This window comes from Arachis ipaensis, chromosome B1, assembly GCF_059453495.1.
Source record: "Arachis ipaensis isolate K30076 ecotype BB chromosome B1, ASM5945349v1, whole genome shotgun sequence".
Taxonomy (NCBI): domain Eukaryota; kingdom Viridiplantae; phylum Streptophyta; class Magnoliopsida; order Fabales; family Fabaceae; genus Arachis; species Arachis ipaensis.
Window position 1 is genome coordinate 35,836,676 of NC_142436.1, and position 16,843 is coordinate 35,853,518.

Below are 16,843 nucleotides of genomic sequence, written 5' to 3' on the forward strand. Positions count from 1 at the left end.
GGAATTAAGTTGCTTGAACCATGGGAGTAGGTAATCGTATGAAGGTTTAGTTACTTTATTGATCAGGCTTGGTTTTTTTCTTTGTCCCTTTTTATTTTCTTTCTTCAGCCACTGGTTTTGAATCAATTTGGTATAAGACTAAATTTTGTTTATAGATCAAGATGAACTTACTTAATTGGGCCAAACATGAAACTTAGTTTGCTTTCCTGCACACTAAACCAAATATATCAAACAAACAATTGGTAATAGTTTAATAAACACTTAATAATATTTTAATAATATTTGTCATGATTTTAATTGGATATTAGTTTTTCAAACTCAACAACCATGCTCTTTTTTTTCTTTTTCAGAAGTTTACCAACTAGTCATTCTTCATGTATTTCATGAGGAGTACATAAAAATCTTGAATTCGTAATGCAATTCATTCTATCAAAATTCACTTTCATTTTACTTAATTTGGTAATTCTTCTAAGAGCAGTGTGTTATTTTCGTCTCCAATATTTTCGTCCTATTTAAGTCTTCTAACATTTCAAAATCATCTTAATGTTGTCCTACTATCAACTTTTTTGTGAATAGATCACTGATAACAGTATAACATTAGGATGATTTTAAAACGTTAGGAACTTAAATGGGACGATTTAAACGTTAAGGATAATTTTGGGACTTATCTCAAACGTTGAAGACAAAAACAATATTTTACTTAATAGAATAAGAGAAGCAAAGCAGTGGAGTCAAATTTATTAATATAGTGATGACAATTATACATAATTCTTATGTATTATTTAGGACATTTTCAAATTTTAGTTGTTAGCCAGACTGAAACAACATGGAATCCCTTTTCACCTGCTCAACCTAAAAAAAGCCTCCTAGAAGCTTACCCCCTTAGCTAACTTAGCTTCCTAATTCTGCCTCTTCTTGGGAAGAAACTGAAACTTTAATAAACTTTAGTCATAAACTTTGATGTTTGAACTTGTTTGTGAGTTATAGACAAATTATTATTGTAACTTATAAAACTTTAAATTTGTTAGTTTAGAAATTATTAAATTTAAGAATTTAAAATTATATATTGAATTTTCAAACAATTTTTTTTTAAAAAAACTAAAATTTAAGTTTACTGTAAGATTTATCGAGGGATAAATCCGACGGTAACAAGCTCTAGAAATACAAGTTTATATTCGCTGCTAAATCTGTCGGTAATTAGTGGCGGAAGAAAAAATTCACCAGTAGACAATTACCAGCGAGATTTATACCGTCGGATTTATTACGCCTGAAGGTAAACAGATTACCGGCGGATTTACTTAAATCCGACAGTATCCGATGGCTTTTTTGTAGTAGGTGTTGACTCGACTAGCCATTACAATGAAGGTTATAGCTATGCTGTCCTTCTACATGTAGTCTCTGAGTTTCTCTCCTATTTAATTCTGTAGTATCTAGTATCGGGTTTGATTTCTGATTGATTCTAAGGTTGTTGCGATCCACATGATTTGACTTAATTAAACCTTAAGGATGATTTTGTATGCACAAAAAGGTCCGGGATGAAAACAATTTTTGACCTATACCTCAGAGACCAAAATCGTACTTAACCCATGATGGAATGAAGGGGATGAATGGCTATGTTGAGTTATATATATCGGTCTTGGGCCCAAAATAGGCTTGGTTCAACCGGTTCGGCCCATTGGCCCGGTTTTCAGCTAAAATCTTTAAAGTTAGTGTTTTAATTCACGTTTTAAATATTTTTACCTCTTCAAATTATAAAATTTAATTTTCTAATTCCTTGGCCTCATAATTAATTTATTAGTTAATTACTCATTAATTAACCGGATTTTACAATAACACTAGGACAAACAAAAAGAACTACGTTTTTGCGCTAGTGCCTTACTGGAATCCATTAGCTTCTCACCCCTTTCTCCCAACCTTTCTCCACAGATGGAGGACCGCGAGTTGATTGCGACTGATGGATTTATATTCATAGAGGTACCAGAAGAGCATGTATATGAGGATTCTGCTGAGTGAGATTTTACGACCAATGAAGCCAGTGAGAGCCGGTTACCTCTTTGCTTCTTCTGAGGAAGACCCTGATGAGGCCAGACTGTTGACTCGATGAGTGCGCAGAGCCAGCTACTGATGTTGCCAACAGTGAAGTGCTCCGAGTGATGCTCGAGATTAGTTTCGAGACGGATGTTGCTGGTGATGCCTCGTTGGTGTTTTGTTTAGAGGGTTGTTGCTTCCTTAGCTTCTGTTTTCCCTCGCTTTAATAGCTTCTTTCTGAGGGATTAGGATTTGATTTTCTTTTGTTTAGGCTAGATGCTAGCTTAGGAATTTGTTGCATAGACCAAACATCTAGTAGGTTATGAGTATATATATAAGTATGTTGATCGAGTCTAGCATGTACTGACTTTTTATAATGATATATGAATGATACTTGTTTTGTTTTTATGACTACTTGTTGACTATTTGTTTCAATTAAATGGTAATTTTTTTATTTACTCTCTATATGGTATTTCTTAGCCTTTAGTTTGGACATGATTTCTAACTTTAAAATCGTAAAATATATAAAATCTGACTAACTTATGTGATTTTGATAGTGCGACAAACTCATATGTAATAAAATGTACGGACTCTATAGTCTTATAGAGTTACTAACATGTAGTGTTTAATGACTGACAGTGGTTCATACCTACTGAAAATTGGGACATTATATATATATATAACATCATTAGGTTTTTCTAAATATATATGTTTTTTTGAATACATTTAGTAATATATTTTTTTATTATCCTGTTGTTATTTTTTTTAAATGCAATAAATTTTAAATTCTAGTAAGATGGGCTTTAATTTGACTATCCAAACCTTAACAATTTTTTATCTAGCCCAAAAAGAACATAAAAGAAAGGGTAATGTACTTAAATAAATAAAATGAGAAAAACATTTACCTATATACAACATTTGGAAAGTCCTTATATGAGTGTGTTTTTTTGGATTACTATGTAAACCATGGAGCTAGCCACGGTTTCTCATTGTTTCATAAACTGTGGAAGGCTTCAGCAGATTCCAGTTGAAAAAGGTTGAGCATAAACCGTGGCTGCTCACCACGGATTATGAGAGAAAATAGCTAGCCATAAACTGTGCCTGGTGACCACGGTTTATGAAGAAACAACTCTGAAACATAAACCCCCCTGGCTACCACGGTTTACGTTGAGTGAACTATAAATACATAATCCGTGGAGAGTCCTCACGGATGTCATTTGGGGCAAACCAAAATTGTTGTAGGTTGGTAGTTGAGAGAGTTTGAGGGAGAGGTTTGAAGGTTTAGGGTTTCATTTGGGTGGTGGAGCCATGGAGGACGAAGCTCACATGTACCGGCTAAATAGCGTTGCGCACGTGGCTGGATACATCGATCAAGAGGTTAGTTGTTGTAGTTGTTGTTATTATTATTATTATTATTATTATTATTATTATTATTATTATTATCATTATCATTATCATTATCATTATCATTATCATTATCATTATCATTATCATTATCATTATCATTATCATTATCATTATCATCATCATCATTATCATCATCATCATTATTATTATCATTATCATCATCATCATTATTATTATTATTATTCTGAGTTGCTAGTAGTAGTAGTAGTATTATTATTAATTTTATTTTTATTAGTATTGGGAGCTGTTAGTATTATTATTATGGTTACTGTTAGTACAATTATTCCTGTCGGTATTGTTATTATTCTTATTGTTTCATTATTGTTATTACTAGCATTAGAGAAAATAGAACAGCAATGTGGGTATCTAATAAATTTTTTAACTTATGTTTGATTTTATTAGTATTAGTCGTATGTTGAGGATTTCCTTACCCACATTTTGCAGCCTACTAGGGTTATTAACGGTATAAGGAGACAACAGAATATGCCTTTACACGACCGAATTATACCATATCTAGAGACCGCTGGGTTGTATCACCTCGCTAGGCGGAACAGTCAGTGGTTCTGGGTTGATGAGCCTCTACTTAGTGCATTTGTTGAGAGGTGGCGTCCTGAAATGCACACCTTCCACATGCCGTTTAGGGAGTGCACCATCACTTTGCAAGACATGGCATATCAGCTGGGTTTGTCCACAGATGGGGAGGCCATTAGTGGGTGCCTGACTGACTTTGAGAATCTAATGGAGAACGGAAGACCAGCATGGGTGTGGTTTCGGGAGTTGTTTGGGGAGTTACCGCCGCATACTAAAGTCAAGCAGATGACGGTGTGCTACACATGGTTGCATGAGAGGTTCCGTGTTCTCCCAGCAGACGCGAGTGAAGAGATGGTACGTATATACGCGCGTGCTTATATTCTGATGTTATTATCATCTCAGCTATTTGCGGACAAGAACGCAAACCGGGTTCACCTTCGCTGGTAGCCTTATTTGGCATCGCTGGACAATTTGGGCAGATATAGCTGGGGCTCGGCTGCACTAGCCTGGTTGTATAGATATCTTTGTCATGGGACAAACAGAAATGTGGTTAACTTGGCCGGGCCACTACAGCTTTTACAGTCTTGGATTTTCTGGAGGTTTTCCAGTTTGAGACCTAGTGGTTTTGATGTGTTTGGGTTCCACTTGCATCTAGGTACGGTTTATTACTTTCGGTCCATAACTTGTTCAATTTCATGTGTTCTTGTTTGTGATGAAATGCTTTCAATAAAAATTGTAGGTGAGATACATATCTACCGAGAAATGATGCAGTGGATCAAAGAGTCGTGTCTGCACGCTTTTCTTTGGATAGATTGCGTGTCCACGATGTGAGTCGTTTAGTTATTGCTCTTACAAATACTTCTTCATGTTTAATGTTATGGTCTTACCTAACTATAACTTATTCGATCCAGTTTGCGTGGGAGCCTTATTCTTCTCCCGAGGTTGCTGCTGTTGTTCATCCGGAGATACTAGTTGACGAGCACTGTAGGCTATGGACGGCGGTCACTAGCCTGATATATTTTACTGCGATTGAGTGGCATCAGGTGGATAGGGTGGTACCGCAGTTCGGCAGTGTTCATCATCTCCCTCAGTTTGCTCTGAACATAGATTGGCTCCATGCGAAGGATGGAAGGGGTGGCATCAGCATTGGGAGAACCGGGTTGATTCAGTCATACCAGTCGCTCGAGTAGTTGACCCCGGTCCATCAATTGAGTACTTGGACTGGTGGTGCCGTGTGGCCCACAGATTTCTATCCCCAAACTTTGCATTTCATGATCTGAGGCTGATTGTTTTGACCGAGGAGGCTCGTCACAGAGGGTCGTCGCAGGCACCTCCCAGGGTGCAGGTTTACGACAGACCGGACAACAGGCGAGTGGATCGGCATCGGCGTATAGGCACACGTACCACCAATCGAGAGTGGCAATGGCTCGACGACTGTTTGGATGAGGACCTAGGTGTTGCTGATGATAAAGGTGTCATGGATTATCGTATTCCTCGACGTAGAGCCAGACGACAGCGTGGACGAGATGGTCGTGGTCGGGATCGGGATGCAGGACCATCCGGTTCCGATGGCGGTGCTTAGCACGCTGTGGGTGAGGATGTTGGGGGATTAGACACTGGGATGGATTAACCCACCTACGATGTAGGGGGTAGCTCTCAGGTGTTCGGGAGTGTCGAGCCACAGGTATTCGCTGACTTTACTACCGCGGCCGTCGGCATGGACAACGATGATCCTGTTAGTCAGTCAGAGTTCTTTAGGGATATAGCAGACATGCTGAGGGACGACGATGCGACCCATTATAGGCCACAGATGCTTGAGGATCATTCCCAGTTTGCCGAGTACTAGCCACCGAGTCATGATGTTCAACCTCAGTTACCGGTTGACCTCAATGAGCCTGCAGCTTCTCCATCTTACCCGTGGTTCGCCTTAGGAGGGACCCCAGCATCAGCATTCAGCGCCGTTCCGCCACAAACATCCGCACCAGAGGCACATCAGTGACCGAGGAGGGTGAGGCATCCTCCTTTGTGTGGCACCGGAGGTCACCTGCTTGGTCAGTTCAACGATGATGACAGTGACACCATCGATGATTCTGATTAGTTATGGGATCTTTTTACATATGGTTGGAACTACGTTTGATTATGTTCGTAGCATAATTTTTATGGTTTCATGTTTCAGACAGCGGTTGTATGTTATTTGATATGTATGTGATAATTATATAGGAATGTTACGCGCATTCATATGCGTACCAAAGTGTTTCAATTAAACACCTAAAATAATAGGAGATAAATCGACGAAGTTAATACACATAACAGATTCACGACATTAGCTGACTCAAACAACCTTACATTACTCAAATAAAGATTTGCTTATACAACTTAGACAACAACAACACCACTATCAACGTCATAACAACAAGACCTCACATTACTCAAGTTAAGCTATCCTAGAACAACATAGACAACAACAACAAGACCATAAAGGTCATAACATCTAACCATCCCCTCCAGTAGTATGTCTTCTCTAGTCACAGTTCCTGCACATATGACCAGGCTGCCGGCAGAGGCCACAGCGCTTCGGGTGGTTCTCAACAGACTGATCCATGCTCCCGCGAATCCTGGTTGCCTTCGGACGTCCTTCCCTGGCACGCCTCATGTTAGGATCAGGAATGACTGTCGGTCCAAACCTTCCTATAACTAGGCCTGAACCCGTAATCGGCTTCTGTTGCTTGTTGCAAGACCTTGATCGTAACCGCAGCATCCGCCCTAACCAACGGAAAAATCCTCGCACAGATAACGTTGTAATCAAGCTGACGGTGATCACTGGAAATAGAGGTGGCCAAGCAAGTGTGTGGACCGTTGTACCTCCTAACCTCCCAAGTGCCCTTTCGTGCACAAAGCGATATGCGAATCAACCAAGTACAACCCTTGCCGAACTCCTTGCATCTTCCATGATACTTCAGATGATCCGATTCCATGACTCTGTACTCAACACCTCGACGGATGCTATAGTCCTTCACACTCAGAATAGCCTCATCTTTATTCTGGAATGATTGCCCAATCTGAAATTCTGTAGAAGAATCGCCAATTGTAGCACCTCCGTTCGCCTGTTGACCCAGAGCCTCCAAGTTTAGAGTGGAGAAGTGTGGAGGGTACTGCTGTGTGCCAAAACTTGAAGGCTCGTGCTGTGCATGTGGATTGGAACCTGTGTCATCATCACTGTCCCCAATGATATCTACAGGCTCCCCCTCAGAGTCATCGTCCCGCATTGCATTCTCTACTCTATCAGGTTCTCCGAAGGCTTGAACATCATGTATCATGCCACCACCGGTATCCACCTCAAATGCCTGCTGCCAGACCCCAAGATTCTCCAACGGCACAGAACCCACTGCCTCGGTTCGATCTAAATCAGTAGCGAAGGAAGGGGATGCGACCTGCGGAACAGATGGTCCTGCCACAGGCATCGAACTGGACGCACCGCCTGCGGCAGTCGAGCTATGAACTGGAGCTGATGCCCCAGAACTCTCCACACCAACCTCCAACTTCGCATACAGCTCGTGTATTCTGACCTCCGGAAAACTCCTAACACAATGAAACAGAACCCGAATATCTTCATCAGCCGCTAGCACAAACGTATCATACTTAACACCGGTGGAGACAATTGAGATGGGAATCTTGTAGAATAGCTTCTTCACCCACTTGCTACCACATACCTCAAGCTTCTGCAAGATGCTGTTCTTTACATCTGACAAAGTGCTGAATGAACTGATGAATACACTCAATGGTTCTCTGTCAGTGAACTTCACACCATATTTTTTGCTTCTCTTAATTTTTCCAGAACAATGCACTAAAACAAGAAAGCTCTCTTCCTCACTTGCCATTGTGTGAAAATGAACTCTTCAACAACTTCAACCTCGCTCATATATATATAGAAAATCTTCTCCTCATAAACCGTGGCAGCCTACAAGAGTTTATGACTTTAATAAACCTTTTATAAACTGTGGCTGCCTAGAGGAGTTTTCGCTCTTATTGTTTTGTACATAAACCGTGGTGGCCCACCACGATTTACCCTCAAACCTTCTCCTACGTAAACCGTTGCAGGTTAGCACGGTTTACATGTATTTTCAAAACCGTGGTTAGCTCCTACGGATTACATAATAATAAAATTGCACATGCACATAAGCTACTTTCAGTTGATGGAATCACGTAAAACTTTCACTCATTTAGATTTTTAAAATAATATATATATATATATATATATATATATATATATATATATATATATATATATAAAAGATTTTTAAAATTTCAGAAACACTCTTTTTCTCTTTCTTTTAATTAGTGCGTTCTAAAATTCTAGAGAAGTTTGGAGCACCAAATCATATGACCAAAAGTAACATCATTTACTCTCATACCATGCTTTTAAGTTTTTTATTTTCATTTTTAATATTTTTGTTTTTAAAATTTTATAAATAAAAATAATCAAAAAATAAATTTTATTTTTTATTTTTTGATTTTTGATTTTTATTTTACAAAATCTTAAAAAGAAAAATACAAACCAAACAAATATCTAAATTTTTAGGTAAAACACATATAACAGATTTTAATCTCCTTTAATTTATAAATATGATATTAAGCTATTATTTTAGCAAAAGTAGTACATAGTAAATTAAAAATATGTCAAACATAATATATCACATAAGCCCAAGTGATTTTAGTGTAAGTAAATTGGGATGTTTGCGTCGACTTGATTCAAAGATATGTTAATTTAGTATTGAATATTCTAACCAAAAGAGGTGCACACATAACTCGGCGAGCTTCAATGAATGGATTGTGCTGAATGATGGCTTGTTAGTAGTTACAGAGATTCCTTTTGATGCTGATACTTAACTTTTGAAGCTTTTTTTTTTTTTTTTTTTTTTTTTTTTTTTTTTTTAAGGTATTCATAGATTAAAAAAAAAGTAAAAAAAAAAAAAGAAATTATATGATTGCTTGTCTTGTAATGGATCATTGACGTAACTAAAAGCCTTGTGTTCTAATAATAAGCTCCCATGTTTAATTTCCTTTCTCTTTGTATTTATTATTTTTTCCTTATTCTTGTTTAGGACACCCACATTCATGTCCTTACACTTGTTTTATTTGCTATTTATAGATCATTTTTTTCCAACACAATTTTTACATAAATTATTACAACCTATATATTACACATGAAAAACGAATACACATAATAATCTCATAAAAACCAAAATAGTAGTTATGGACTATGGTAGTAAATTCATATACTATGCTTAATTAAATTGAGATTTTGGCATCAGGAGATTCAAAATAGGAGATTGAAATCAGTTCAGATATATACTTGTCATTGCCATCATCAGTATCACCATTATTATTTGCAATTGCAACTTCATCTGATTTCTTGCTGTGATCGAATACAATAGAATAATCCAGAATATTTTTATCATCAGGTAAGAAGTTAGAGATAGCAATAAGCGACTCACGTGTTTCTACCTCCTTAGGCTTTTCCATCATCTACGATAAAATTTGATGTGTTACTTCCTACAAACTGAAACCCAAAATTGTTCTTCAGATCATAATCTAAGAAATTATCAGAGCAATATTTTTATGCTCTAATTATAATTATCCAATATTTATTATAACTTTCTTGCTAGTGTATGTCTATTAATCTATTTTTTAATTATTTATTATGTTATATTTGAAGTAGTAACAATATAAATCATTAAAGATAAGGTACGTAGTTAATTATTCCACTAATTATGTAAATATCATCCTTTAAAACTATTACCAATATTCCATTTTTTTGTATAATATTTTTTTGGGAGGGTTTTCTTTATGGGGAAATCTCGAAAATTGGTTTCGAAATTTTAAAGCCCCAACAAAATATAAAGAATTTTTTCACAAAATACAATACTTTATTGTTATAAAAAAAATTAGTGGTATATTGATAATATGTAATTATGGCATTTAACTAATTAACTTTTAAATAGTGGCAATTAGATTAATAAGTCAGAGAGATATTGAATCATGGGTATTCTCACATTTTTCGTTTATTAGTAGTTCGTTGATTTGATATTTTTGTTTATCAAAAAGAAAAAATTTAGAAGACAGCACTTTTATTAAAATTGATAATAATAATAATAATAATAATAATAATAATAATTGCTAACTACAAATTACAAAATTTATCGATCTCTACCACTCCTCTAATGAAAATGTAAGAAGTCTCCCTGGCTTGGGTCCTAAAAGAAGATAGAACAATTTCATCTACTATACGGAATAGGAAGTTTAGTGGGGGAAAAATGTATACTAGCTGCTGAATGAAGAACACTAAACTAAAAAATTTGATGAAATGAGAAAATGGATGTTTAATTATTATTATTATTATTATTATTATTATTATTATTATTATTATTATTATTTGTAAATTTAATATTCATTAATTAGTCACCTTGCTTTCTAAGTTCCTTTTAATTGAAATATGATTGTTAAATGAATAAAGTGCGATGAAATTATTAACCAAGAAGACTTTTAATTTCAATTGTTTTAGATAGTTAATTAATCAGCTCCATGAAGGGAAGATTATAAAGAATTGAGTTTGTCACAAAATCTATAACTTCCTACAAAATCATTTGTTCTCATTTACCTAAAAAAGCAGCTCATCAATAATGCAAACGGAAAATTGTGATAATAAAAAAAAAGTGACTAATACATTTTTTAGTTCGACTGGAGAGTAGATAATTTTTTAGATTGTTTTTTATCTTAAATTTTATATTTTAGAATTAAATTTTAAATGCTAAACCCTAAACCCTTGAAAATAATGGAAGTTAAAGAAATAATTTTACAGAAAAAAAGTTAATTAATATTGCTATCAATGAATATCACTTAAATACCCTTTTCTTTTTCGTTTTATGTCTTAATCCCTGAATTAGTATATTGCTACATGAATAAAATAAAATAAAAATATTTAATAACCAAAATAAATTAATCAAAAGTAGTTAAAAATTTTTTTATTTAACATTTACTAATGGTTACAATAACAATTAATAAATATTAAATAAGATAAGTTGTCACTATTTTTTTTTTTGTTTCTTTAATATTACCGAAAGTGAAATATTACTTTAAAAGAAGACAATTTCTGACAATACATGCAAAATTTGTTGCATGCAACAAAAATAAACTCCGAATAAAAGCTACAAAAAATTGATTTTGATTCCAAATAGTTCAAATCAAAACACAAATATCTTGGTTCTTAACCAAAAAATCAAGGTGAAAACATCATTATGTTAATATTATTTTGTTTCGTACCTTTTGAAGTTGTACTGGAGGTTTACGAAGATGACTTCAAAACCCTTTTTGCCAACAAATCTAGATTTTCCCGCAATGCTTTGAAAATCGAATTGCATTTGAAGATCATGAATTTTGAAAATGTTTCGAAATTTAAGGGATAAATGATAAGAAAATTATGAGCCTCTTCTTCTTTGTTCTTATTCAAGTCCAAGCAGATGGTTTTGCGAGAAACATGCATGTTATTTGCCCTACTAATAATATGCCATTTTAATTTATACTTAGATAATTAGATTGTATTGTATATATCTTATCTATGAAAAATTCTTGTGTATGTGCTCTATTATTAACACATCTCTTTAGCTCATCCACTAATTTTCTCCTCTGTTGGCTATTGCGGGCCACCTATTATAAGTTAAATTTAAAAAATTTACCAAATAAATATAATTAATAACCATGGTTAAACTATTTGTAAATCCTTAATTTTTTATTTCGTGTGAAAAATAGTTTAGTTAGAAACTCAATTACCCATGATTGCAAGAGGTATCTCTTCGCTTTGAATTTTTTTGTTTTCAATTTCTTAAACCAACTTTAAATGGTAGAGTACTGAGTAGCAATCGAATAAATTTGCTCTAAATGGATATAGAAAAAGCTCTTTATGTTATCCTATCTATATTTACATTATTTTTAGGATTAAAAATGCTATTCGTACACCAAAATCTGCTACTAAAATCAGTCACTAATGTATTTGTGTATAAATAGTTAAATACATGTGTAATTTAATTTATTTTTAATATGTATTTATATTTTAGTATATATTTTATACTGATGACTGATTTTGGTAACTGATTTTAGTGTACATACTAGTGCAAAACCCGTGATGTACGGGAATGAAAATCATGAAATGTTCGACAGCTATATAGGATGACAATTTTGAAAAAAGGTTGGCAATTTAATCCAGCTACATCTATTTATATATATAATATAAATTGTATGTGGAAATAAATAATAATGACCAATAAAAATATTTCATTGAATATAAATATTATTATTGAGTTTGGAGAACAACCAACAATCTTGATGATGACAAATATTTCATGAAATAAATTCTATCTCAATAGCTCATAACTCAGCACTATATTAACCATTCAATTAGAGACCATATCAGCATTGAATGAGGAAAATCATTCATTTACCCGTTTGTGACTAACAAGAAAATATGCTATGCAATCATATCAATCCAAACAAGAAGGAATTTTTCCATTGATTGCGAATGGTCAAAGTATTTACAACAGCAACGGATATGAAAATTCAGAAGAGAGAAGATCAATCAATTTGGAATCCTCAATCAATGCAAATAGTCACAGCACTAAGACTGCAATGGTATGAAGAATAAAAGTAGAAAGTATCCCTTTGCTATAGCAAATTTGAAATTGAAGAAGGAAGATTCATTCTTGAAGATTGGCCATCATTATATAGATGATAATTCTCCAAAAATAAACTCAGAAAAGGAAGCAAGCATACATCACTCATATTTCATTTTTTTTTTTTTTTTGTGCAAGAGCTTGCTTGAATAATTTTATTTTTATCTTTTTTATTTTGTTTCTTTATGTAAAAGTAAAAGGTTGACTTTGATTATGTGAGGAATCAAAGTAGAACCATGAGAAGAAAAAAGCAAGAGAGATAGGTTTGAGAAAAGTAATAATATTTATTTCTCTGTAATAAAATTTTTGGTTGCTTAAACTAAAATTAGTTTTTTTTTTTTAAGTTAGGTTAGCACTTAAAGTTGTTAAATTTGGTTTAAATTTAGTAGTGTTGGAGAGGTGTGAATTCAAGTGGAGTTTATGTAGCCTCTTTTTTTTAAGTTGGATGAGCACTTAGAGAAAATTATAAGCTAAATTGAACTTAAGTGTTAAGAGTTTAATTTGAACTCCTGGAGTGGTGATTGTAATCAAGTTTATTATTATAGTGAAAATTCTATCATAGTTTGTAGTTGAGACTGAATATAAGTGTCATTACATTGCGAGACTGAATCAATATATATATATCAATGTGTCATCTTCGTCCTTATCTATTTTATTAAATTTTTCAGGCAAGAAAAAAGAGAAAAAATCTCCTGAATTTTGATAATTTTACATTAACGACTTTTAAGTTACAATTTCTTTGTTTCTTTGATTCAATACCACTTCTCAAGGCATATGAAAACCATCAATTGGTATCAGAGTTTAGACTTAAGGAATTAAGCTTAACAACTTAGAGTAAAAGATTCATGACAAACATTGTAGCACATACGCTAACTAAAGGAGAATCCGACAACATGTCACCTCTGAAAGGAAATAATGAAAATCTTTGTGCAGTCTATTGATTACAATCTCTAGAAAATTATCATGAATGATCATAACATTCCAACGAAGAAAAACACTAAGGGTGTGTGTGGTTGGAGGGAATACAAATGTATTCCTAGGAGTTTTGAGATGGGAATATCTTATTCCCATGTTTGGTTCAAGGTTTAAAAAATTATTCGGGGATATATTTTATTCCAAAGAATTAAATTACCACCAATTTTATTCCCATCTTTCCCCTAATTATCTTTAATTCCAATGGAAATGGAATGTGTATAATAGAAGAAAAAGACTAAATTACTCCTACTAATTTTATTCTAGGTTTCACCTTCTTCTTCATTTCTCTCTGAAAAATGAAACCCTAGCAGAGTGTTTTTTTTCCCAAATTAGTGAGGCTTCACCAACGCCACTACCACTGAAGCCGGCACACCGGCGCCGCCGTTACTCTAAACAGAAGATTCGTCTCCTTCTCTTCTCCAATTCATGTTCGCACTGCTTCTCTCTGTGAATTTTATTCGAATCTCACATTAAGGTTTGAGTTTTTCCCAAATTAGTGGAGGCTTCACCAATGTCACCGCCACCGGAGCTGCGCCAGTGCCACCGTTACCTTAAACAGAAGACTGGTCTCCCTCTCTTCTTTGAGTTCATGTTCACATTGCTTCTCTCTGTGAATTCTCTTCGAATCTCTCATTAAGGTTTGGATTTTTTTATGCTTTCTACATCATATTACACTAATTTCCTACAATAGACGGCTAATTTGATTAGTTATTTTTTATTTTTCTTGATTTCTTATATACTCTCTGTGATTATGTTGCATGCAAACAACGTATTTGATAATTTGCCTCAATAAAGAGTTTAAGCTTGTGACATATTTTTACATGCTTAATTTGGCTTGGATCTGACAAAAATATATTTTTACATACTTGTGACATATTTTTACATGCTTAATCTTGCCTTAATTTGGCTTTCCGTGCTGTGTACTTCATGAGCCATGCTACAATGCACTACTAAGCTTGCATTATTGTTGCTCTTATTCTTTTTCCTATTGTCTTCATGATCAGATTCATCTATCCTGTTTTCTTATATTAGATGATGAATTTTACATACTAGTAACAATGTAAAGTTGTTTTGGTGGCAATCTAATTTTTAGCTACTGAATTTGTGGGATCTAGTTTTTTAGTTTTAAAATGTATTTTGGTGTGCATGTTCTGGTGTACTTGTATGTTTTGATGTTATTTGTACAGTTTCGTATGTAGTGTAAGTTTGTTCAATTATTCGATCTGCATGTATTCTGGCATAGACCCGGCCGCTGCTGGATTGCAGGTTATCTCAGATGGAAAATCCAAAATTCTTGATGTCATTGATTGGTACAAACAAAATCTTTTGTTATTGTTGTTGTTGTTGTTGCTGCTGCTTAGCTGATAACTGATAATGAGATATTGTTGTATGGTTAGGAATTTCACACAAAATGATTCTCATTGATAGTATAGATCCCAACCAACTAACAATACTCAAATAAAAAATTTAGTTTTGTCACAAGTACAAACCCCAATAAAAATTAATCGAAGTATTTAAATCTCGGGTCATCTCACAAGAAATTGCAATGAAGTGGTCAATTATTGGCTATGAAAATGGGGGTTTGATTGATAAAAGGGCAAGAAAATAAATGACAAGAAAAGTAAATGACAAGAACCAATAAAATAAAGGAAAGAAACTCTTGGCTAAGACATGGGAAATTGAGATCACCATCCTTGTCAACAAATCATATATTGACAATCATGAAGAACCGAGCTCATTAAGTCTACTTCCAAAAGCCTTAAGTACGTAATATCTACTCCTAGGCTTGAAGTACGTCAAATGGCTTGATCAACATCAATCTATAAGTCCCATCCTAGCTACTAATCAACTTAGTAGTAGGCTAGACTCATTGGTTATCAAATTGACCACCAAGGGTTCTCAAATCACCAATTCAATGAGACCCAATGACTCAAGGTCACTCAATTCCCTTAGCCTAGGCTAAGAATCAAGAAAACTATTCAAAAACTAGAGAAAACATTTCATCAAACACTTGGAAGGCATAAAAGAAAAGCATAATAAATTGCAAGAAATAGTAAAATCTACTAAATACCAATTTCAAGGAAAGTAAGATCACAACTCAAATCAACAATCAAAAGAACATCAAATATTTAATTTCATTAAAAGAGATTCAAATCCAACATGAGCATTTATAAACATAAAAGAGGCATAAAAATAAAATTAACATCACAAACTAAGAGAATGAAAGTATTATAACAAGGAATTGTAGAGGAAACAAGATGAAATCAAGTAATCAAATCTAGATCCAAGAGAATTTAACCTAATCCTAACCTAATTCTAGAGAGAAAAGGGAGCTTCTCTCTCTAGAAAACTAACTAAAGGCTCATCATGACTAACTAAGTGCTCCCCATTTGCTCAAACTTCAATTCTGCATCAAATACCCTCAGAAACGAGTTGGAATTGGGCCTGGGCAGCTCAGAAATCGCCCCCAGCAATTTCACTTTAAGTGGGTCACGTGCGAACATCGACGCGTGCGCGTACTTGACGCGTGCGCGTCGCTGGCAAAACCTCTACTCACACATACGCGTGCTTGACGCGTGCACGTGGCTTGTGAATCTTCAATGCACGCGTACGCATACATGACGCGTGCGCATGGTCCTCAATTCTCCATTTTGCTAATTTCTTCATGAATTCTCCACTTGCATGCTTTCCTCTTCATTTTTTCCATCAAATACTTGCCTTATAAACCTGAAATCACTCAACAAACACATCAAGGCATCGAATGGAATTAAAGTGAATTAAAATTGCCAATTTAAGGGCCTAAAAAGCATATTTTTACACTTAAGCACAAATTACGGGAGAATTACAAAACCATGCTATTTCATTGAATAAATATGGGAAAAGGTGATAAAATCCCCTAAAATAAGGACAAGATAAACCACAAATTTGGGGTTTATCAAACCTCTCCACACTTAAACTAAGCATGTCCTCATGCTAAAATCAAGAAAGAAGCAAAGGGTATCAACATTTATTCAATGTAAACTACCTAAATGCAACTACCTATATACAATCTATCTAAATGAATACAAGTACTCGGTCAAAATAAATCATTTCCCAAGAAAGCATATACAAGTACAAGGACTAAAGTACTAGCAATCAAAGCAAACCCACAATTGAATTGAATTATTAGAATGATTTTT

The 16,843-nt window shown here is 34.4% G+C and overlaps 1 protein-coding gene across 1 annotated transcript; it reads right to left on the minus strand.

The window, feature by feature from the left end:
• Positions 1 to 6,626: 6,626 nt before the first annotated feature.
• LOC107605239 (uncharacterized) lies at positions 6,627 to 7,844 on the minus strand. Its single transcript, XM_016307046.1, has one exon. It carries the CDS (start codon positions 7,842 to 7,844, stop codon positions 6,627 to 6,629), a length of 1,218 nt encoding a protein of 405 aa, XP_016162532.1.
• Between the last annotated feature and the right edge of the window lie 8,999 nt (positions 7,845 to 16,843).

Coding starts and splice junctions, on each gene's coding strand:
- LOC107605239 (XM_016307046.1), bottom strand. CDS start 7,844: ATGGCAAGTGAGGAAGAGAGCTTTCTTGTTTTAGTGCATTGTTCTGGA.